The following is a 23,811-nucleotide window of genomic DNA, read 5'->3' as shown; positions in this document are numbered from 1 at the left end:
CCTTGCTACAATGGAAGAAGTGCTGGCCCTGAGGTCATTCCCATTGGTTCCCCCACTCTTTTCTAAAGGACCCCGAATCAAAGCAGTGGCAGTGGGCAGAGGCCAGAAGAATTCTTTTCATGGATTCAGTGAATCATTGCTGCATCTGCAGCTGTCATCTGCTGCCTTTAGAGTTTGATTCCTACTAGAGCAGTGGCCTGAGGAAATCAATGCTCAAGGGCCTGGATGGAAAGCTCTGCTCTCTCACTGCTCTCTTTCAGTGTCTGCACCCTCTCAAAAGAGGAGATGCCTGGCAAGAAGGCCATCATGTTTGGCTTTGGGCAGAAGCTCAGGATCCGCCTAATAGTTTCAAGAAATCTAAGGGTTAAGGTTTTCTCACCGGGAAATTGCCGTTCCAATTGCCGTTCCAGTTGCCATTCCAATTGCCATTGCCATTCCAATTGTTGTTCCACTGGCCATTGCCATTCCACTGGTTGTTCCAGTTGTTGTTCCACTGGTTGTTCCAGTTGCCATTCCACTGGTTGTTCCACTGGTTGTTCCACTGGTTGTCCCACTGGTTGGTCCAGTTGCCGTTCCACTGGTTGTTCCACTGGTTGTTCCAGTTGCCATTCCACTGGTTGTTCCAATGGTGGTTCCAGTTGCCATTCCACTGGTTGTTCCAGTTGTTGTTCCACTGGTTGTTCCACTGGTTGTTCCAGTTGCCATTCCACTGGTTGTTCCAGTTGTTGTTCCAGTTGCCATTCCACTGGTTGTTCCACTGGTTGTTCCACTGGTTGTTCCACTGGTTGTTCCACTGGTTGTTCCAGTTGCCATTGCTACTGCAGTACTGCAGCTCGACAACTCTCAGGACATCCAGGGTAATGCATGATCCCAGATTCACCTGGAGGCCTTGGAAAGCTGGAAAGGAGAAAACCCCATGAGCTGATGCCTAAGACCTTGGCTGATGTTCTGCAGGAAGGTTTCTTTGGGTTTTGAGGTGGAAGAGCAGCATCTGTTCCTGAGTCACACCCCAAGGGAAAATAAGGCCAGGTCAGTAAGAGTCAGAATTGCCATGCTTGCACTCACTGTGAACTTCGGTAGCCATGTAGGTGGTGACTCCGCTGCACATAGCCGCAATCTCAGTTCCATAGGAGTAGAGGTTGTTGACCAGTCCATTGGTGACAAAGGTGATCTTCTTGGTGTGTCTTCCAAAAATGCCAATCAGGTTCTATACATGGAAAAACAGCTGTCAGCAAGCTCATTGTTGGGGCCTGGTTCCTGCTAGGCGTATTCATAGCTTGAGGAGGAGGACTCTGGGCTTGTGTTTGATTCCCAACTGTTTGATTGCCAACTGGGACATCTTTTAATCCCCTGGGGGGGCCTGTGGGACCACTAGCAAGCCTTGAAGACAGCTTCAAAGGCAGAGCTTGTTCTACAGGACTCAAGGTCTAGGGCACTTGAGGGGAAGGGGCAGCACAACAAAAGCACTGAAGGGCTCTACAGAGAACAGGTATGCCCAGCAAATGGCACAGCTCATCATCCTCTGGATAAGTGGGGGAGAGAATAATGCCAGCCCTTTCTTTTGGCAAACCATTCCTACAATAAATTCCTAACCAGCATTACTGTTCAGTGAAAGGAAAGTCTGCCACTAGTGACTACTTGTTCTTCTTCAGAAAGAAGAAGCACAGGAAGAAATGGGTGAGTGATCTCTGGGTCCAGAAACCTGCTCCTCCTCCTGAACCTTACCCTGCTCTCTTGTGCCAGGCGGGCCAGGTTATCAAAGCGGGGCATCTCGCTTCTGTTCATGATGGAAATGAAGCAGACGTTCTGTTGCCTGACTTTGGTTGCAATGACACCCTGTAAAAGAAAAGTATTCAGCACTCACAATTCTATTTTTCTGACTGTTAAGGATGGGATAAATTCATCATGGAAATCATAATGAATTCTGAGTGTTAGTGTCCCAAAATGTGGACTCCTAACACTCAGAATGAAGGAACAATCACCATCCCTGGGCCAGCTGTACCAGCAGCCAGACTCCTTAGATGCTTTTGAAGGAGCCCCCTCCCTGCCACTCACCGTGTTGTAGTTCCAGATGGTTTTCCAGGACCCGCTGATGTTCCTTTGCTCAATGACGGCCACACGCCATTGCCTGTTGATGGTCACAATTTGGGAGTGGCCACCAATGATGACCTGAGTGTGATTGAAGATGCCGCTGGGAATCTGCTGAGTCTGAAAAGCCAAGGGAAAGCAGAGGTTTTGCCTTTGAAGGAAGACAATGATGTACACACATTTTCTGAAAAATCCCTGCTGCAATAGAAGAAGTGGTGCCTCCCTTGGGAGTGCCAGCCCTGCACTCAGTTTTATCCAACGGACCCAGAATCAAGGCTGTGGCAGTGGGGAGAGACCAGAAGAATTCTTTTCATGGATTCAGTGAATCATTGCTGCATCTGAGAGCTGCCATCTGCTGCCTTTAGAGGTTGATGCATGCTAGAGTACTGGCCAGAGGAAATCCCCGCTCAAGGGCTTGCTTGGAAACTCCTGCTCACCCACTGTTCTTTAAAGGCAACTGAACCTTCAGGCAGGAAGCTCTCAATCAGGAGATGCCAGGCAAGAAGGGCATCAGATCTGGCTTTGGGCAGCTGATCAGGTTTCCCCCCATTTGGTTCAAGAAGGCTAAGGGCTAAGGTTTGCTCACCGGGAAATTGACACTGCCATTGCTATTGCAGTACTTCAGCTCGACAGCACTCAGGACATCCAGGGTAATGCAAGATCCCAGAGTCACCTGGGGTCCTTGGAAAGCTGGAAAAGACAAAACCCCATGAGCTGATGCTTGGCTGAAAACCTTGGCTGACTTTCTACAGGAGGGATTCTTTGTGTTTTGAGGTGGACGAGCAGCATCTGTGCCTGAGTCACACCCCAAGGGAAAATAAGGCCAGGTCAGTAAGAGTCAGAATTGCCATGCTTGCACTCACTGGTAACTTCGTAAGCCATGTAGGTGGTGAGTCCGCTGCACATAGCCGTGATGTCTATTCCATAGGAGTTGAGGTTGCTGACCAATCCATTGGTGACAAAGGTGATCCTCTTGTTCGGTCTTCCAAAACCACCGATCAGGTTCTAAACATCAGAAACCAGCATTCAGCAAGCTCAGGGCAGAGAGGTGGCTCCTGCTAGGCCTGTTCCTCTGCAATGATGACTCAGGGCTGGGTCTTTGATTCCCAACTGCTTTTCAGGAGGCCTTTCAATACCCTGGGGGGCCTCTGGGACCACCAGCAAGCCTTGAAAGCAGCTCAACAGGTAGATGTAATTCTAAGGACATCTAGGTGAATGGAACTTGAGGGCAAATGGCAGCGCAAAGAATGCCTTTAAGGGCTCCACAAAGAACAGGTGTGCCCAGCAACGTGGACAGCTCAACATCCTCTGGGAAAGTGGGGGAGGGAATAATGCAGCCCCTTTATTTTGGAAAAGCATTCCTACAACAAACTCCTAATCTGCATTACTTTTGAGACATAGGAATCTCTGCCACAAGACACAACCTGATCCTGCCCACAAAGAAGCAGCACATGAAGAAATGGCACAATGATTTCCAGGACCAGGAACCTGCTGCTCCTTTGGAACCTTACCCTGCTCTCTTGTGCCAGGTGGGCCAGGTTATCAAAGCGAGGCATCTCATTTCTGTTCATGATGGAAATGTAGCAGGCGTTCTGTTGCCTGACTTTGGTTGCAATGACACCCTGTAAAAGAAAAGGATTCAGCACTCAAAATTCAGTTTCTTCCAAGTATTCATGTTGGCATCAAATCAAGGTGGAAACCATAATGAACACTGAGTTCCACTGCCACACACTGTGGACTCCAAACATTGTGGATAAAGGAAAAATCGCCATCTCTGGGCCAGCTGTACCAGCAGCCAGACTCCATGGGTGCATTTTGCTCCGTGCCACTCACTGTGTTGTAGTTCCAGATGGTTTTCCAGGACCCGCTGAAGCTCCTTTGCTCAATGACAGCCACACGCCATTGCCTGTTGATGGTCACAATTTGGGAGTGGCCACCAATGATGACTTGAGTGTTGTTGAAGATGCCACTGGGAATCTGCTGAGACTAAAATGCCAAGAAACAAAAGATATTTTGTCTTTAAAGGAAGACAGTGATATCACCAAATCTTCCAAAAAACCCTTGCTACAATGGAAGAAGTGCTGGCCCTGAGGTCATTCCCATTGGTTCCCCCACTCTTTTCTAAAGGACCCCGAATCAAAGCAGTGGCAGTGGGCAGAGGCCAGAAGAATTCTTTTCATGGATTCAGTGAATCATTGCTGCATCTGCAGCTGTCATCTGCTGCCTTTAGAGTTTGATTCCTACTAGAGCAGTGGCCTGAGGAAATCAATGCTCAAGGGCCTGGATGGAAAGCTCTGCTCTCTCACTGCTCTCTTTCAGTGTCTGCACCCTCTCAAAAGAGGAGATGCCTGGCAAGAAGGCCATCATGTTTGGCTTTGGGCAGAAGCTCAGGATCCGCCTAATAGTTTCAAGAAATCTAAGGGTTAAGGTTTTCTCACCGGGAAATTGCCGTTCCAATTGCCGTTCCAGTTGCCATTCCAATTGCCATTGCCATTCCAATTGTTGTTCCACTGGCCATTGCCATTCCACTGGTTGTTCCAGTTGTTGTTCCACTGGTTGTTCCAGTTGCCATTCCACTGGTTGTTCCACTGGTTGTCCCACTGGTTGGTCCAGTTGCCGTTCCACTGGTTGTTCCACTGGTTGTTCCAGTTGTTGTTCCAGTTGCCATTCCACTGGTTGTTCCAATGGTGGTTCCAGTTGCCATTCCACTGGTTGTTCCAGTTGTTGTTCCACTGGTTGTTCCACTGGTTGTTCCAGTTGCCATTCCACTGGTTGTTCCAGTTGTTGTTCCAGTTGCCATTCCACTGGTTGTTCCACTGGTTGTTCCACTGGTTGTTCCAGTTGCCATTGCTACTGCAGTACTGCAGCTCGACAACTCTCAGGACATCCAGGGTAATGCATGATCCCAGATTCACCTGGAGGCCTTGGAAAGCTGGAAAGGAGAAAACCCCATGAGCTGATGCCTAAGACCTTGGCTGATGTTCTGCAGGAAGGTTTCTTTGGGTTTTGAGGTGGAAGAGCAGCATCTGTTCCTGAGTCACACCCCAAGGGAAAATAAGGCCAGGTCAGTAAGAGTCAGAATTGCCATGCTTGCACTCACTGTGAACTTCGGTAGCCATGTAGGTGGTGACTCCGCTGCACATAGCCGCAATCTCAGTTCCATAGGAGTAGAGGTTGTTGACCAGTCCATTGGTGACAAAGGTGATCTTCTTGGTGTGTCTTCCAAAAATGCCAATCAGGTTCTATACATAGATAAACAGCAGTCAGCAAGCTCATTGTTGGGGCCTGGTTCCTGCTAGGCGTATTCATACCTTGGGGAGGAGGACTCTGGGCTTGTGTTTGATTCCCAACTGTTTGATTGCCAACTGGGACATCTTTTAATCCCCTGGGGGGGCCTGTGGGACCACTAGCAAGCCTTGAAGACAGCTTCAAAGGCAGAGCTTGTTCTACAGGACTCAAGGTCTAAGGCACTTGAGGGGAAGGGGCAGCACAACAAAAGCACTGAAGGGCTCTACAGAGAACAGGTGTGCCCAGCAAATTGCACAGCTCATCATCCTCCAGATAAGTGGGGGAGAGAATAATGCCAGCCCTTTCTTTTGGCAAACCATTCCTACAATAAATTCCTAACCAGCATTACTGTTCAGTGAAAGGAAAGTCTGCCACTAGTGACTACTTGTTCTTCTTCAGAAAGAAGAAGCACAGGAAGAAATGGGTGAGTGATCTCTGGGTCCAGAAACCTGCTCCTCCTCCTGAACCTTACCCTGCTCTCTTGTGCCAGGCGGGCCAGGTTATCAAAGCGGGGCATCTCGCTTCTGTTCATGATGGAAATGAAGCAGACGTTCTGTTGCCTGACTTTGGTTGCAATGACACCCTGTAAAAGAAAAGTATTCGGCACTCACAATTCTGTTTTTTCTGTTAAGGATGGGATAAATTCATCATGGAAATCATAATGAATTCTGAGTGTTAGTGTCCCAAAATGTGGACTCCTAACACTCAGAATGAAGGAACAATCACCATCCCTGGGCCAGCTGTACCAGCAGCCAGACTCCTTAGATGCTTTTGAAGGAGCCCCCTCCCTGCCACTCACCGTGTTGTAGTTCCAGATGGTTTTCCAGGACCCGCTGATGTTCCTTTGCTCAATGACGGCCACACGCCATTGCCTGTTGATGGTCACAATTTGGGAGTGGCCACCAATGATGACCTGAGTGTGATTGAAGATGCCGCTGGGAATCTGCTGAGTCTGAAAAGCCAAGGGAAAGCAGAGGTTTTGCCTTTGAAGGAAGACAATGATGTACACACATTTTCTGAAAAATCCCTGCTGCAATAGAAGAAGTGGTGCCTCCCTTGGGAGTGCCAGCCCTGCACTCAGTTTTATCCAGCGGACCCAGAAACAAGGCTGTGGCAGTGGGGAGAGACCAGAAGAATTCTTTTCATGGATTCAGTGAATCATTGCTGCATCTGAGAGCTGCCATCTGCTGCCTTTAGAGGTTGATGCATGCTAGAGTACTGGCCAGAGGAAATCCCCGCTCAAGGGCTTGCTTGGAAACTCCTGCTCACCCACTGTTCTTTAAAGGCAACTGAACCTTCAGGCAGGAAGCTCTCAATCAGGAGATGCCAGGCAAGAAGGGCATCAGGTCTGGCTTTGGGCAGCTGATGAGGTTTCCCCCCATTTGGTTCAAGAAGGCTAAGGGCTAAGGTTTGCTCACCGGGAAATTGACACTGCCATTGCTATTGCAGTACTTCAGCTCGACAGCACTCAGGACATCCAGGGTAATGCAAGATCCCAGAGTCACCTGGGGTCCTTGGAAAGCTGGAAAAGACAAAACCCCATGAGCTGATGCTTGGCTGAAAACCTTGGCGGACTTTCTACAGGAGGGATTCTTTGTGTTTTGAGGTGGAAGAGCAGCATCTGTGCCTGAGTCACACTCCAAGGGAAAATAAGGCCAGGTCAGTAAGAGTCAGAATTGCCATGCTTGCACTCACTGGTAACTTCGTAAGCCATGTAGGTGGTGAGTCCGCTGCACATAGCCGTGATGTCTATTCCATAGGAGTTGAGGTTGCTGACCAATCCATTGGTGACAAAGGTGATCCTCTTGTTCGGTCTTCCAAAACCACCGATCAGGTTCTAAACATCAGAAACCAGCATTCAGCAAGCTCAGGGCAGAGAGGTGGCTCCTGCTAGGCCTGTTCCTCTGCAATGATGACTCAGGGCTGGGTCTTTGATTCCCAACTGCTTTTCAGGAGGCCTTTCAATACCCTGGGGGGCCTCTGGGACCACCAGCAAGCCTTGAAAGCAGCTCAACAGGTAGATGTAATTCTAAGGACATCAATGTGAATGGAACTTGAGGGGAAATGGCAGCGCAAAGAATGCCTTTAAGGGCTCCACAAAGAACAGGTGTGCCCAGCAACGTGGACAGCTCAACATCCTCTGGGAAAGTGGGGGAGGGAATAATGCAGCCCCTTTATTTTGGAAAAGCATTCCTACAACAAACTCCTAATCTGCATTACTTTTGAGACATAGGAATCTCTGCCACAAGACACAACCTGATCCTGCCCACAAAGAAGCAGCACATGAAGAAATGGCACAATGATTTCCAGGACCAGGAACCTGCTGCTCCTTTGGAACCTTACCCTGCTCTCTTGTGCCAGGTGGGCCAGGTTATCAAAGTGAGGCATCTCATTTCTGTTCATGATGGAAATGTAGCAGGCGTTCTGTTGCCTGACTTTGGTTGCAATGACACCCTGTAAAAGAAAAGGATTCAGCACTCAAAATTCAGTTTCTTCCAAGTATTCATGTTGGCATCAAATCAAGGTGGAAACCATAATGAACACTGAGTTCCACTGCCACACACTGTGGACTCCAAACATTGTGGATAAAGGAAAAATCGCCATCTCTGGGCCAGCTGTACCAGCAGCCAGACTCCATGGGTGCATTTTGCTCCGTGCCACTCACTGTGTTGTAGTTCCAGATGGTTTTCCAGGACCCGCTGAAGCTCCTTTGCTCAATGACAGCCACACGCCATTGCCTGTTGATGGTCACAATTTGGGAGTGGCCACCAATGATGACTTGAGTGTTGTTGAAGATGCCACTGGGAATCTGCTGAGACTAAAATGCCAAGAAACAAAAGATATTTTGTCTTTAAAGGAAGACAGTGATATCACCAAATCTTCCAAAAAACCCTTGCTACAATGGAAGAAGTGCTGGCCCTGAGGTCATTCCCATTGGTTCCCCCACTCTTTTCTAAAGGACCCCGAATCAAAGCAGTGGCAGTGGGCAGAGGCCAGAAGAATTCTTTTCATGGATTCAGTGAATCATTGCTGCATCTGCAGCTGTCATCTGCTGCCTTTAGAGTTTGATTCCTACTAGAGCAGTGGCCTGAGGAAATCAATGCTCAAGGGCCTGGATGGAAAGCTCTGCTCTCTCACTGTTCTCTTTCAGTGTCTGCACCCTCTCAAAAGAGGAGATGCCTGGCAAGAAGGCCATCATGTTTGGCTTTGGGCAGAAGCTCAGGATCCGCCCATTTGGTTCAAGAAATCTAAGGGTTAAGGTTTTCTCACCGGGAAATTGCCGTTCCAATTGCCGTTCCAGTTGCCATTCCAATTGCCATTGCCATTCCAATTGTTGTTCCACTGGCCATTGCCATTCCACTGGTTGTTCCAGTTGCCGTTCCACTGGTTGTTCCAGTTGCCATTCCACTGGTTGTTCCACTGGTTGTCCCACTGGTTGGTCCAGTTGCCGTTCCACTGGTTGTTCCACTGGTTGTTCCAGTTGTTGTTCCAGTTGCCATTCCACTGGTTGTTCCAATGGTGGTTCCAGTTGCCATTCCACTGGTTGTTCCAGTTGTTGTTCCACTGGTTGTTCCACTGGTTGTTCCAGTTGTTGTTCCAGTTGTTGTTCCAGTTGTTGTTCCACTGGTTGTTCCAGTTGTTGTTCCAGTTGCCATTCCACTGGTTGTTCCAGTTGTTGTTCCAGTTGCCATTCCACTGGTTGTTCCACTGGTTGTTCCACTGGTTGTTCCAGTTGCCATTGCTACTGCAGTACTGCAGCTCGACAACTCTCAGGACATCCAGGGTAATGCATGATCCCAGATTCACCTGGGGGCCTTGGAAAGCTGGAAAAGAAGAGGCAAAACCCCATGAGCTGATGCCTAAGACCTTGGCTGATGTTCTGCAGGAAGGTTTCTTTGGGTTTTGAGGTGGAAGAGCAGCATCTGTTCCTGAGTCACACCCCAAGGGAAAATAAGGCCAGGTCAGTAAGAGTCAGAATTGCCATGCTTGCACTCACTGTGAACTTCGGTAGCCATGTAGGTGGTGACTCCGCTGCACATAGCCGCAATCTCAGTTCCATAGGAGTAGAGGTTGTTGACCAGTCCATTGGTGACAAAGGTGATCTTCTTGGTGTGTCTTCCAAAAATGCCAATCAGGTTCTATACATGGAAAAACAGCTGTCAGCAAGCTCATTGTTGGGGCCTGGTTCCTGCTAGGCGTATTCATAGCTTGGGGAGGAGGACTCTGGGCTTGTGTTTGATTCCCAACTGTTTGATTGCCAACTGGGACATCTTTTAATCCCCTGGGGGGGCCTGTGGGACCACTAGCAAGCCTTGAAGACAGCTTCAAAGGCAGAGCTTGTTCTACAGGACTCAAGGTCTAAGGCACTTGAGGGGAAGGGGCAGCACAACAAAAGCACTGAAGGGCTCTACAGAGAACAGGTATGCCCAGCAAATTGCACAGCTCATCATCCTCCAGATAAGTGGGGGAGAGAATAATGCCAGCCCTTTCTTTTGGCAAACCATTCCTACAATAAATTCCTAACCAGCATTACTGTTCAGTGAAAGGAAAGTCTGCCACTAGTGACTACTTGATCTTCTCCAGAAAGAAGAAGCACAGGAAGAAATGGGTGAGTGATCTCTGGGGCCAGAAACCTGCTCCTCCTCCTGAACCTTACCCTGCTCTCTTGTGCCAGGCGGGCCAGGTTATCAAAGCGGGGCATCTCGCTTCTGTTCATGATGGAAATGAAGCAGACGTTCTGTTGCCTGACTTTGGTTGCAATGACACCCTGTAAAAGAAAAGTATTCGGCACTCACAATTCTGTTTTTTCTATTAAGGATGGGATAAATTCATCATGGAAATCATAATGAATTCTGAGTGTTAGTGTCCCAAAATGTGGACTCCTAACACTCAGAATGAAGGAACAATCACCATCCCTGGGCCAGCTGTACCAGCAGCCAGACTCCTTAGATGCTTTTGAAGGAGCCCCCTCCCTGCCACTCACCGTGTTGTAGTTCCAGATGGTTTTCCAGGACCCGCTGATGTTCCTTTGCTCAATGACGGCCACACGCCATTGCCTGTTGATGGTCACAATTTGGGAGTGGCCACCAATGATGACCTGAGTGTGATTGAAGATGCCGCTGGGAATCTGCTGAGTCTGAAAAGCCAAGGGAAAGCAGAGGTTTTGCCTTTGAAGGAAGACAATGATGTACACACATTTTCTGAAAAATCCCTGCTGCAATAGAAGAAGTGGTGCCTCCCTTGGGAGTGCCAGCCCTGCACTCAGTTTTATCCAACGGACCCAGAAACAAGGCTGTGGCAGTGGGGAGAGACCAGAAGAATTCTTTTCATGGATTCAGTGAATCATTGCTGCATCTGAGAGCTGCCATCTGCTGCCTTTAGAGGTTGATGCATGCTAGAGTACTGGCCAGAGGAAATCCCCGCTCAAGGGCTTGCTTGGAAACTCCTGCTCACCCACTGTTCTTTAAAGGCAACTGAACCTTCAGGCAGGAAGCTCTCAATCAGGAGATGCCAGGCAAGAAGGGCATCAGGTCTGGCTTTGGGCAGCTGATCAGGTTTCCCCCCATTTGGTTCAAGAAGGCTAAGGGCTAAGGTTTGCTCACCGGGAAATTGACACTGCCATTGCTATTGCAGTACTTCAGCTCGACAGCACTCAGGACATCCAGGGTAATGCAAGATCCCAGAGTCACCTGGGGTCCTTGGAAAGCTGGAAAAGACAAAACCCCATGAGCTGATGCTTGGCTGAAAACCTTGGCTGACTTTCTACAGGAGGGATTCTTTGCGTTTTGAGGTGGAAGAGCAGCATCTGTGCCTGAGTCTCGCCCCAAGGGAAAATAAGGCCAGGTCAGTAAGAGTCAGAATTGCCATGCTTGCACTCACTGGTAACTTCGTAAGCCATGTAGGTGGTGAGTCCGCTGCACATAGCCGTGATGTCTATTCCATAGGAGTTGAGGTTGCTGACCAATCCATTGGTGACAAAGGTGATCCTCTTGTTCGGTCTTCCAAAACCACCGATCAGGTTCTAAACATCAGAAACCAGCATTCAGCAAGCTCAGGGCAGAGAGGTGGCTCCTGCTAGGCCTGTTCCTCTGCAATGATGACTCAGGGCTGGGTCTTTGATTCCCAACTGCTTTTCAGGAGGCCTTTCAATACCCTGGGGGGCCTCTGGGACCACCAGCAAGCCTTGAAAGCAGCTCAACAGGTAGATGTAATTCTAAGGACATCTAGGTGAATGGAACTTGAGGGCAAATGGCAGCGCAAAGAATGCCTTTAAGGGCTCCACAAAGAACAGGTGTGCCCAGCAACGTGGACAGCTCAACATCCTCTGGGAAAGTGGGGGAGGGAATAATGCAGCCCCTTTATTTTGGAAAAGCATTCCTACAACAAACTCCTAATCTGCATTACTTTTGAGACATAGGAATCTCTGCCACAAGACACAACCTGATCCTGCCCACAAAGAAGCAGCACATGAAGAAATGGCACAATGATTTCCAGGACCAGGAACCTGCTGCTCCTTTGGAACCTTACCCTGCTCTCTTGTGCCAGGTGGGCCAGGTTATCAAAGCGAGGCATCTCATTTCTGTTCATGATGGAAATGTAGCAGGCGTTCTGTTGCCTGACTTTGGTTGCAATGACACCCTGTAAAAGAAAAGGATTCAGCACTCAAAATTCAGTTTCTTCCAAGTATTCATGTTGGCATCAAATCAAGGTGGAAACCATAATGAACACTGAGTTCCACTGCCACACACTGTGGACTCCAAACATTGTGGATAAAGGAAAAATCGCCATCTCTGGGCCAGCTGTACCAGCAGCCAGACTCCATGGGTGCATTTTGCTCCGTGCCACTCACCGTGTTGTAGTTCCAGATGGTTTTCCAGGACCCGCTGAAGCTCCTTTGCTCAATGACAGCCACACGCCATTGCCTGTTGATGGTCACAATTTGGGAGTGGCCACCAATGATGACTTGAGTGTTGTTGAAGATGCCACTGGGAATCTGCTGAGACTAAAATGCCAAGAAACAAAAGATATTTTGTCTTTAAAGGAAGACAGTGATATCACCAAATCTTCCAAAAAACCCTTGCTACAATGGAAGAAGTGCTGGCCCTGAGGTCATTCCCATTGGTTCCCCCACTCTTTTCTAAAGGACCCCGAATCAAAGCAGTGGCAGTGGGCAGAGGCCAGAAGAATTCTTTTCATGGATTCAGTGAATCATTGCTGCATCTGCAGCTGTCATCTGCTGCCTTTAGAGTTTGATTCCTACTAGAGCAGTGGCCTGAGGAAATCAATGCTCAAGGGCCTAGATGGAAAGCTCTGCTCTCTCACTGCTCTCTTTCAGCGTCTGCACCCTCTCAAAAGCAGAGGTACCTGGCAAGAAGGCCATCATGTTTGGCTTTGGGCAGAAGCTCAGGATCCGCCTAATAGTTTCAAGAAATCTAAGGGTTAAGGTTTTCTCACCGGGAAATTGCCGTTCCAATTGCCGTTCCAGTTGCCATTCCAATTGCCATTGCCATTCCAATTGTTGTTCCACTGGCCATTGCCATTCCACTGGTTGTTCCAGTTGTTGTTCCACTGGTTGTTCCAGTTGCCATTCCACTGGTTGTTCCAATGGTGGTTCCAGTTGCCATTCCACTGGTTGTTCCAGTTGTTGTTCCACTGGTTGTTCCAGTTGCCATTCCACTGGTTGTTCCAGTTGTTGTTCCAGTTGCCATTCCACTGGTTGTTCCACTGGTTGTTCCACTGGTTGTTCCACTGGTTGTTCCACTGGTTGTTCCAGTTGCCATTGCTACTGCAGTACTGCAGCTCGACAACTCTCAGGACATCCAGGGTAATGCATGATCCCAGATTCACCTGGGGGCCATGGAAAGCTGGAAAAGAAGAGGCAAAACCCCATGAGCTGATGCCTAAGACCTTGGCTGATGTTCTGCAGGAAGGTTTCTTTGGGTTTTGAGGTGGAAGAGCAGCATCTGTGCCTGAGTCACACCCCAAGGGAAAATAAGGCCAGGTCAGTAAGAGTCAGAATTGCCATGCTTGCACTCACTGTGAACTTCGGTAGCCATGTAGGTGGTGACTCCGCTGCACATAGCCGCAATCTCAGTTCCATAGGAGTAGAGGTTGTTGACCAGTCCATTGGTGACAAAGGTGATCTTCTTGGTGTGTCTTCCAAAAATGCCAATCAGGTTCTATACATGGAAAAACAGCAGTCAGCAAGCTCATTGTTGGGGCCTGGTTCCTGCTAGGCGTGTTCATAGCTTGGGGAGGAGGACTCTGGGCTTGTGTTTGATTCCCAACTGTTTGATTGCCAACTGGGACATCTTTTAATCCCCTGGGGGGGCCTGTGGGACCACTAGCAAGCCTTGAAGATAGCTTCAAAGGCAGAGCTTGTTCTACAGGACTCAAGGTCTAGGGCACTTGAGGGGAAGGGGCAGCACAACAAAAGCACTGAAGGGCTCTACAGAGAACAGGTATACCCAGCAAATGGCACAGCTCATCATCCTCTGGATAAGTGGGGGAGAGAATAATGCCAACCCGTTCTTTTGGCAAACCATTCCTACAATAAATTCCTAACCAGCATTACTGTTCAGTGAAAGGAAAGTCTGCCACTAGTGACTACTTGTTCTTCTTCAGAAAGAAGAAGCACAGGAAGAAATGGGTGAGTGATCTCTGGGTCCAGAAACCTGCTCCTCCTCCTGAACCTTACCCTGCTCTCTTGTGCCAGGCGGGCCAGGTTATCAAAGCGGGGCATCTCGCTTCTGTTCATGATGGAAATGAAGCAGACGTTCTGTTGCCTGACTTTGGTTGCAATGACACCCTGTAAAAGAAAAGTATTCAGCACTCACAATTCTATTTTTCTGACTGTTAAGGATGGGATAAATTCATCATGGAAATCATAATGAATTCTGAGTGTTAGTGTCCCAAAATGTGGACTCCTAACACTCAGAATGAAGGAACAATCACCATCCCTGGGCCAGCTGTACCAGCAGCCAGACTCCTTAGATGCTTTTGAAGGAGCCCCCTCCCTGCCACTCACCGTGTTGTAGTTCCAGATGGTTTTCCAGGACCCGCTGATGTTCCTTTGCTCAATGACGGCCACACGCCATTGCCTGTTGATGGTCACAATTTGGGAGTGGCCACCAATGATGACCTGAGTGTGATTGAAGATGCCGCTGGGAATCTGCTGAGTCTGAAAAGCCAAGGGAAAGCAGAGGTTTTGCCTTTGAAGGAAGACAATGATGTACACACATTTTCTGAAAAATCCCTGCTGCAATAGAAGAAGTGGTGCCTCCCTTGGGAGTGCCAGCCCTGCACTCAGTTTTATCCAACGGACCCAGAAACAAGGCTGTGGCAGTGGGGAGAGACCAGAAGAATTCTTTTCATGGATTCAGTGAATCATTGCTGCATCTGAGAGCTGCCATCTGCTGCCTTTAGAGGTTGATGCATGCTAGAGTACTGGCCAGAGGAAATCCCCGCTCAAGGGCTTGCTTGGAAACTCCTGCTCACCCACTGTTCTTTAAAGGCAACTGAACCTTCAGGCAGGAAGCTCTCAATCAGGAGATGCCAGGCAAGAAGGGCATCAGGTCTGGCTTTGGGCAGCTGATCAGGTTTCCCCCCATTTGGTTCAAGAAGGCTAAGGGCTAAGGTTTGCTCACCGGGAAATTGACACTGCCATTGCTATTGCAGTACTTCAGCTCGACAGCACTCAGGACATCCAGGGTAATGCAAGATCCCAGAGTCACCTGGGGTCCTTGGAAAGCTGGAAAAGACAAAACCCCATGAGCTGATGCTTGGCTGAAAACCTTGGCTGACTTTCTACAGGAGGGATTCTTTGCGTTTTGAGGTGGAAGAGCAGCATCTGTGCCTGAGTCTCGCCCCAAGGGAAAATAAGGCCAGGTCAGTAAGAGTCAGAATTGCCATGCTTGCACTCACTGGTAACTTCGTAAGCCATGTAGGTGGTGAGTCCGCTGCACATAGCCGTGATGTCTATTCCATAGGAGTTGAGGTTGCTGACCAATCCATTGGTGACAAAGGTGATCCTCTTGTTCGGTCTTCCAAAACCACCGATCAGGTTCTAAACATCAGAAACCAGCATTCAGCAAGCTCAGGGCAGAGAGGTGGCTCCTGCTAGGCCTGTTCCTCTGCAATGATGACTCAGGGCTGGGTCTTTGATTCCCAACTGCTTTTCAGGAGGCCTTTCAATACCCTGGGGGGCCTCTGGGACCACCAGCAAGCCTTGAAAGCAGCTCAACAGGTAGATGTAATTCTAAGGACATCTAGGTGAATGGAACTTGAGGGCAAATGGCAGCGCAAAGAATGCCTTTAAGGGCTCCACAAAGAACAGGTGTGCCCAGCAACGTGGACAGCTCAACATCCTCTGGGAAAGTGGGGGAGGGAATAATGCAGCCCCTTTATTTTGGAAAAGCATTCCTACAACAAACTCCTAATCTGCATTACTTTTGAGACATAGGAATCTCTGCCACAAGACACAACCTGATCCTGCCCACAAAGAAGCAGCACATGAAGAAATGGCACAATGATTTCCAGGACCAGGAACCTGCTGCTCCTTTGGAACCTTACCCTGCTCTCTTGTGCCAGGTGGGCCAGGTTATCAAAGCGAGGCATCTCATTTCTGTTCATGATGGAAATGTAGCAGGCGTTCTGTTGCCTGACTTTGGTTGCAATGACACCCTGTAAAAGAAAAGGATTCAGCACTCAAAATTCAGTTTCTTCCAAGTATTCATGTTGGCATAATGCCGGACTGGAAACCATAATGAACACTGAGTTCCACTGCCACACACTGTGGACTCCAAACATTGTGGATAAAGGAAAGATCGCCATCTCTGGGCCAGCTGTACCAGCAGCCAGACTCCATGGGTGCATTTTGCTCCGTGCCACTCACTGTGTTGTAGTTCCAGATGGTTTTCCAGGACCCGCTGAAGCTCCTTTGCTCAATGACAGCCACACGCCATTGCCTGTTGATGGTCACAATTTGGGAGTGGCCACCAATGATGACTTGAGTGTTGTTGAAGATGCCACTGGGAATCTGCTGAGACTAAAATGCCAAGAAACAAAAGATATTTTGTCTTTAAAGGAAGACAGTGATGTCACCAAAACTTCCAAAAAACCCTTGCTACAATGGAAGAAGTGCTGGCCCTGAGGTCATTCCCATTGGTTCCCCCACTCTTTTCTAAATGACCCCGAATCAAAGCAGTGGCAGTGGGCAGAGGCCAGAAGAATTCTTTTCATGGATTCAGTGAATCATTGCTGCATCTGCAGCTGTCATCTGCTGCCTTTAGAGTTTGATTCCTACTAGAGCAGTGGCCTGAGGAAATCAATGCTCAAGGGCCTGGATGGAAAGCTCTGCTCTCTCACTGCTCTCTTTCAGTGTCTGCACCCTCTCAAAAGAGGAGATGCCTGGCAAGAAGGCCATCATGTTTGGCTTTGGGCAGAAGCTCAGGATCCGCCTAATAGTTTCAAGAAATCTAAGGGTTAAGGTTTTCTCACCGGGAAATTGCCGTTCCAATTGCCGTTCCAGTTGCCATTCCAATTGCCATTGCCATTCCAATTGTTGTTCCACTGGCCATTGCCATTCCACTGGTTGTTCCAGTTGTTGTTCCACTGGTTGTTCCAGTTGCCATTCCACTGGTTGTTCCACTGGTTGTCCCACTGGTTGTTCCACTGGTTGTCCCACTGGTTGGTCCAGTTGCCGTTCCACTGGTTGTTCCACTGGTTGTTCCAGTTGTTGTTCCAGTTGCCATTCCACTGGTTGTTCCAATGGTGGTTCCAGTTGCCATTCCACTGGTTGTTCCAGTTGTTGTTCCACTGGTTGTTCCACTGGTTGTTCCAGTTGCCATTCCACTGGTTGTTCCAGTTGTTGTTCCAGTTGCCATTCCACTGGTTGTTCCACTGGTTGTTCCACTGGTTGTTCCACTGGTTGTTCCAGTTGCCATTGCTACTGCAGTACTGCAGCTCGACAACTCTCAGGACATCCAGGGTAATGCATGATCCCAGATTCACCTGGAGGCCTTGGAAAGCTGGAAAGGAGAAAACCCCATGAGCTGATGCCTAAGACCTTGGCTGATGTTCTGCAGGAAGGTTTCTTTGGGTTTTGAGGTGGAAGAGCAGCATCTGTGCCTGAGTCACACCCCAAGGGAAAATAAGGCCAGGTCAGTAAGAGTCAGAATTGCCATGCTTGCACTCACTGTGAACTTCGGTAGCCATGTAGGTGGTGACTCCGCTGCACATAGCCGCAATCTCAGTTCCATAGGAGTAGAGGTTGTTGACCAGTCCATTGGTGACAAAGGTGATCTTCTTGGTGTGTCTTCCAAAAATGCCAATCAGGTTCTATACATGGAAAAACAGCAGTCAGCAAGCTCATTGTTGGGGCCTGGTTCCTGCTAGGCGTGTTCATAGCTTGAGGAGGAGGACTCTGGGCTTGTGTTTGATTCCCAACTGTTTGATTGCCAACTGGGACATCTTTTAATCCCCTGGGGGGGCCTGTGGGACCACTAGCAAGCCTTGAAGACAGCTTCAAAGGCAGAGCTTGTTCTACAGGACTCAAGGTCTAGGGCACTTGAGGGGAAGGGGTAGCACAACAAAAGCACTGAAGGGCTCTACAGAGAACAGGTATGCCCAGCAAATTGCACAGCTCATCATCCTCCAGATAAGTGGGGGAGAGAATAATGCCAGCCCTTTCTTTTGGCAAACCATTCCTACAATAAATTCCTAACCAGCATTACTGTTCAGTGAAAGGAAAGTCTGCCACTAGTGACTACTTGTTCTTCTTCAGAAAGAAGAAGCACAGGAAGAAATGGGTGAGTGATCTCTGGGGCCAGGAACCTGCTCCTCCTCCTGAACCTTACCCTGCTCTCTTGTGCCAGGCGGGCCAGGTTATCAAAGCGGGGCATCTCGCTTCTGTTCATGATGGAAATGAAGCAGACGTTCTGTTGCCTGACTTTGGTTGCAATGACACCCTGTAAAAGAAAAGTATTCAGCACTCACAATTCTGTTTTTCTGACTGTTAAGGATGGGATAAAGTCATCATGGAAATCATAATGAATTCTGAGTGTTAGTGTCCCAAAATGTGGATTCGTAACACTCAGAATGAAGGAACAATCACCATCCCTGGGCCAGCTGTACCAGCAGCCAGACTCCTTAGATGCTTTTGAAGGAGCCCCCTCCCTGCCACTCACCGTGTTGTAGTTCCAGATGGTTTTCCAGGACCCGCTGATGTTCCTTTGCTCAATGACGGCCACACGCCATTGCCTGTTGATGGTCACAATTTGGGAGTGGCCACCAATGATGACCTGAGTGTGATTGAAGATGCCGCTGGGAATCTGCTGAGTCTGAAAAGCCAAGGGAAAGCAGAGGTTTTGCCTTTGAAGGAAGACAGTGATGTACCCACATTTTCTGAAAAATCCCTGCTGCAATAGAAGAATTGGTGCCTCCCTTGGGAGTGCCAGCCCTGCACTCAGTTTTATCCAACGGACCCAGAATCAAGGCTGTGGCAGTGGGGAGAGACCAGAAGAATTCTTTTCATGGATTCAGTGAATCATTGCTGCATCTGAGAGCTGCCATCTGCTGCCTTTAGAGGTTGATGCATGCTAGAGTACTGGCCAGTGAAAATCCCCACTCAAGGGCTTGCTTGGAAACTCCTGCTCACCCACTGTTCTTTAAAGGCAACTGAACCTTCAGGCAGGAAGCTCTCAATCAGGAGATGCCAGGCAAGAAGGGCATCAGGTCTGGCTTTGGGCAGCTGATCAGGTTTCCCCCCATTTGGTTCAAGAAGGCTAAGGGCTAAGGTTTGCTCACCGGGAAATTGACACTGCCATTGCTATTGCAGTACTTCAGCTCGACAGCACTCAGGACATCCAGGGTAATGCAAGATCCCAGAGTCACCTGGGGTCCTTGGAAAGCTGGAAAAGACAAAACCCCATGAGCTGATGCTTGGCTGAAAACCTTGGCTGACTTTCTACAGGAGGGATTCTTTGCGTTTTGAGGTGGAAGAGCAGCATCTGTGCCTGAGTCTCGCCCCAAGGGAAAATAAGGCCAGGTCAGTAAGAGTCAGAATTGCCATGCTTGCACTCACTGGTAACTTCGTAAGCCATGTAGGTGGTGAGTCCGCTGCACATAGCCGTGATGTCTATTCCATAGGAGTTGAGGTTGCTGACCAATCCATTGGTGACAAAGGTGATCCTCTTGTTCGGTCTTCCAAAACCACCGATCAGGTTCTAAACATCAGAAACCAGCATTCAGCAAGCTCAGGGCAGAGAGGTGGCTCCTGCTAGGCCTGTTCCTCTGCAATGATGACTCAGGGCTGGGTCTTTGATTCCCAACTGCTTTTCAGGAGGCCTTTCAATACCCTGGGGGGCCTCTGGGACCACCAGCAAGCCTTGAAAGCAGCTCAACAGGTAGATGTAATTCTAAGGACATCTAGGTGAATGGAACTTGAGGGCAAATGGCAGCGCAAAGAATGCCTTTAAGGGCTCCACAAAGAACAGGTGTGCCCAGCAACGTGGACAGCTCAACATCCTCTGGGAAAGTGGGGGAGGGAATAATGCAGCCCCTTTATTTTGGAAAAGCATTCCTACAACAAACTCCTAATCTGCATTACTTTTGAGACATAGGAATCTCTGCCACAAGACACAACCTGATCCTGCCCACAAAGAAGCAGCACATGAAGAAATGGCACAATGATTTCCAGGACCAGGAACCTGCTGCTCCTTTGGAACCTTACCCTGCTCTCTTGTGCCAGGTGGGCCAGGTTATCAAAGCGAGGCATCTCATTTCTGTTCATGATGGAAATGTAGCAGGCGTTCTGTTGCCTGACTTTGGTTGCAATGACACCCTGTAAAAGAAAAGGATTCAGCACTCAAAATTCAGTTTCTTCCAAGTATTCATGTTGGCATCAAATCAAGGTGGAAACCATAATGAACACTGAGTTCCACTGCCACACACTGTGGACTCCAAACATTGAGAATAAAGGAACAATCACCATCCCTCAACTAGCTCTACCAGCAGCCAGACTCCATGGGTGCATTTTGCTCCGTGCCACTCACCGTGTTGTAGTTCCAGATGGTTTTCCAGGACCCGCTGAAGCTCCTTTGCTCAATGACAGCCACACGCCATTGCCTGTTGATGGTCACAATTTGGGAGTGGCCACCAATGATGACCTGAGTGTGATTGAAGATGCCACTGGGAATCTGCTGAGACTAAAAACCAAAGGGAAAAAAAGATATTTTGCCTTTGAAGGAAGACAGTGATGTCATCAAATTTTCCAAAAATCCCTTGCTGCAATGGGAGGATTGCCGGCCCTCAGGTAATGCCAATCACTTTTCTCCATGTTTTCCAAAATACCCAGAATCAAAGCAGCGGCAGTGGGCAGAGGCCATAAGAATTCTTTTCATGGATTCTGTGAATCATTGCTGCATCTGCTGCGTTTACAGTTTGATTCCTACTAGTGCAGTGGTATGAGGAAATCCATGCTCAAGGGCCTGAATGGAAAGCTCTGCTCTCTCATTGATCTCTCTTAGCATCTGCACCCTCTCAAATGAGGAGATGCCTGGCAAGAATGGCATTAGGATTGGCTTTGGGCAGCTGCTCAGAATCTGCCCATTTGGTTCAAGAAATCTAAGGGCTAAGGTTTTCTCACCGGGAAATTGCCGTTCCAGTTGCCATTCCAGTTGCCATTCCAGTTGCCGTTCCAGTTGCCGTTCCACTGGTTGTTCCACTGGTTGTTCCAGTTGTTGTTCCAGTTGCCATTCCACTGGTTGTTCCAGTTGCCATTCCAGCTGTTGTTCCACTGGTTGCCATTCCACTGGTTGGTCCAGTTGTTCCAGTTGCCATTCCACTGGTTGTTCCACTGGTTGTTCCAGTTGCCGTTCCACTGGTTGTTCCAGTTGCCATTCCAACTGTTGTTCCAGTTGCCATTCCACTGGTTGGTCCAGTTGTTGTTCCAGTTGCCATTCCACTGGTTGGTCCAGTTGTTGTTCCAGTTGCCATTCCACTGGTTGTTCCACTGGTTGTTCCAGTTGCCATTGCTACTGCAGTACTGCAGCTCGACAACTCTCAGGACATCCAGGGTAATGCATGATCCCAGATTCACCTGGGCTCCTTGGAAAGCTGGAAAAGACAAAACCCCATGGGCTGGTGCCTAAGACCTTGGCTGACATTCTGCAGGGGGGTTTCTTTGGGTTTTGGGGTGGAAGAGCAGCATCTGTGCCTGAGTCACACCCCAAGGGAAAATAAGGCCAGGTCAGTAACACTCAGAATTGCCATGCTTGCACTCACTGTGAACTTCGGTAGCCATGTAGGTGGTGACTCCGCTGCACATAGCCATGATGTCTGCTCCATAGGAGTAGAGGTTGCTGACCAATCCATTGGTGACAAAGGTGATCCTCTTGTTAGGCCTTCCAAAACCACCAATCAGGTTCTAAAAAACAATATCTTTCAGCAAGCTCAATGCCAGGATCTGGTTCTTGCTTGTTCTGTTCCTAGCAGTGGGATGATACTTCATGGCTGGGTGTTTGGGTCTAATTTTTTTTTTTAGGGACATCTTTTAATCCCCTGGGGGGGCCTGTGGGACCACTGGCAAGCCTTGAAGGCAGCTCCAAAGGCAGATGGTTCTAAGGCCATCAAAGTGCAGGTGGCCTGAGGGGAGTGGCAGGACAAGGAAATCACTGATGTGGAGAAGAGGAATGTGGCCGCTCTGTGGAGCCAGAGCTCCTTCCAAGGTATGTGCTCTGTTATTTCCCTTGCCCCTCTTGGGCACTCAGGCTGTCAAATGGAAAGCCGGCATGAGAAGTCTCATCCTGCAGCCCATTCTAACCTGGAACCACAGAGGGCAGCAGCAAGTTTGGGCAGATACATTTCCTGTCAGACTATTTTCAGATGGTGCTTAGGGCCCCTCACTGAGAACTCTGTGTGCTCAAGTAGGACACTTCTTTCTGAAAGCCCCCTGTGAGCTTCATTTCAGATCCTTTCTCCTTTCCTCCTGGAGTGCTTTGTTGCCTGGTCCAAGGCATTGCCTGCTTTCTGGCACTTTCCTCTGAGACCCTTGGTTCCCTCTGCCCTCTCAGGTAGAGCCAGAGGCCTCCTGTTGTGGCTCATCCCATGAATGTGAGAGAAAACCTGAGGAATGGTGAGATGTTCTCTCACGCCGCAGTTAAAAAGGGAGTCTGACCATGAGCAGCTACAAGGCTAAGTTCTGAGATGACCATGGATATTGGTAGTGAAAAGTCCATGAAGGACTTTGAGATCCTGTCTTGCCAATAGGATTAACGCCCTTGAAGGGCTCCTCAGAGCAAGGGTTTGCCCAGCAAGCTGCACAGCTCAGTATCCTCAGAGAGAGTGGAGCTGAGTGAGGGAAAAACACAGTCCCTTTCTTTTGGAAAAGCATTCCTACAATAAATTCCTAATCAGCATTACTGTTGAGAGAAAGAAAACTCTACCCCTGGAGACAACCTGTTCATGTCCAGAAAGAAAGAGCTCATGAAGAAATGGACCAATGCTCTCTGGGGCCAGACCCTGCTACTCCTTTGGAACCTTACCCTGCTCTCTTCTGCCAGACGGGCCAGGTTATCAAAGCGGGGCATCTCATTTCTGTTCATGGTGGAAATGTAGCAGATGTTCTGTTGCGTGACTTTGGTTGCAATGACACCCTGTGAAATGAAAATAATTTAGCGCTCAAAATTCTGTATCTTCCTGCAGTTTACACTCGATAAAGTCAGGATGGAAAGCATAACGAATTCTGAGAGTTTCTACCCTGCATTGTGGACTCCAAACATTCAGAATAAAGAAACAATTGCCATCCACGGGCCAGTTTAACAAGCAGGCAGACTCCTTGGATGTATTGAAACAAGCCCCATCCCTGCCCCTCACCGTGTTGTAGTTCCAGATGGTTTTCCAGGACCCGCTGATGCTCGTTTGTTCAATGATTGCCACACGCCATTGCCTGTTGATGGTCACAATTTGGGAGTGGCCACCAATGATGACCTGAGTGTGATTGAAGATGCTGCCTTGAGTGTTGTTGAAGATGCCACCTGGAATCTGCTGAGACTAAAAAGCCAAGAGAAAGAAAGAAGACATTTCATTTTTGAAGGGACAGTGATGTCCCCAAAGCTTCTGAAAAATCCCTGCTACAGTGGAAGAAGTGCAACCCCTTGGGAAGTGCCAGCCCTGGGCTCAGTCTTTTCTAATCAATGCTTTGGCAGTGGGCAGAGACCATAAGAATTCCTTTCATGGATTCAGTGAATCATTGCTGCATCTGAGAGCTGCCATCTGCTGCCTTTAGAGGTTGATGCATGCTAGAGCAATGGCCAGAGGAAATCCACACTCAAGGGCTTGCTTGGAAACCACTGCTCACCCATTGCTCTCTTTCAGCATCTGCACCCTCAAGCAGGAACCTCTCAAAAGAGGAGATTCCAGGCAAGAAGGGCATCA

General features: G+C 48.8%; 4 protein-coding genes across 4 annotated transcripts; all 4 read right to left on the bottom strand.

Annotated features, from left to right (window-relative positions):
- Positions 1-328: 328 nt before the first annotated feature.
- On the bottom strand, positions 329-4,455 carry LOC134428433 (uncharacterized). Its single transcript, XM_063175152.1, has 10 exons — positions 4,417-4,455; positions 3,922-4,074; positions 3,600-3,710; positions 2,952-3,093; positions 2,687-2,778; positions 2,056-2,208; positions 1,726-1,836; positions 1,066-1,207; positions 820-888; positions 329-339 (listed from the first exon to the last, which is right to left on the bottom strand). The coding sequence occupies exons 1-10, from the start codon at positions 4,453-4,455 to the stop codon at positions 329-331; spliced, it is 1,023 nt and encodes a 340-aa protein (XP_063031222.1).
- Positions 4,456-4,475: 20 nt separating this feature from the next.
- Positions 4,476-8,575, bottom strand: LOC134428432 (uncharacterized). The gene is made up of 10 exons (XM_063175151.1): positions 8,537-8,575; positions 8,042-8,194; positions 7,720-7,830; positions 7,072-7,213; positions 6,807-6,898; positions 6,176-6,328; positions 5,849-5,959; positions 5,189-5,330; positions 4,943-5,011; positions 4,476-4,486 (listed from the first exon to the last, which is right to left on the bottom strand). Exons 1-10 carry the CDS (start codon positions 8,573-8,575, stop codon positions 4,476-4,478), a joined length of 1,023 nt encoding a protein of 340 aa, XP_063031221.1.
- Positions 8,576-8,595: 20 nt separating this feature from the next.
- Positions 8,596-16,804, bottom strand: LOC134428431 (uncharacterized). Its single transcript, XM_063175150.1, has 18 exons — positions 16,766-16,804; positions 16,271-16,423; positions 15,949-16,059; positions 15,301-15,442; positions 15,036-15,127; positions 14,405-14,557; positions 14,075-14,185; positions 13,415-13,556; positions 13,139-13,241; positions 12,227-12,362; positions 11,905-12,015; positions 11,257-11,398; positions 10,992-11,083; positions 10,361-10,513; positions 10,034-10,144; positions 9,374-9,515; positions 9,123-9,191; positions 8,596-8,624 (listed from the first exon to the last, which is right to left on the bottom strand). The coding sequence occupies exons 1-18, from the start codon at positions 16,802-16,804 to the stop codon at positions 8,596-8,598; spliced, it is 2,031 nt and encodes a 676-aa protein (XP_063031220.1).
- A 20-nt stretch (positions 16,805-16,824) lies between these two features.
- Positions 16,825-23,809, bottom strand: LOC134428430 (uncharacterized). The gene is made up of 14 exons (XM_063175149.1): positions 23,735-23,809; positions 23,251-23,427; positions 22,920-23,030; positions 21,661-21,802; positions 21,390-21,492; positions 20,430-20,565; positions 20,108-20,218; positions 19,460-19,601; positions 19,195-19,286; positions 18,564-18,716; positions 18,234-18,344; positions 17,574-17,715; positions 17,328-17,396; positions 16,825-16,835 (listed from the first exon to the last, which is right to left on the bottom strand). Exons 1-14 carry the CDS (start codon positions 23,807-23,809, stop codon positions 16,825-16,827), a joined length of 1,575 nt encoding a protein of 524 aa, XP_063031219.1.
- Positions 23,810-23,811: the final 2 nt, after the last annotated feature.

The sequence above is a fragment of the Melospiza melodia genome, chromosome 23 (assembly GCF_035770615.1).
Source record: "Melospiza melodia melodia isolate bMelMel2 chromosome 23, bMelMel2.pri, whole genome shotgun sequence".
Classification (NCBI taxonomy): Eukaryota; Metazoa; Chordata; class Aves; order Passeriformes; family Passerellidae; genus Melospiza; species Melospiza melodia.
The sequence above is the reverse complement of the archived record's forward strand: the minus strand, read 5'-3'. Positions and strand labels throughout refer to the sequence as shown.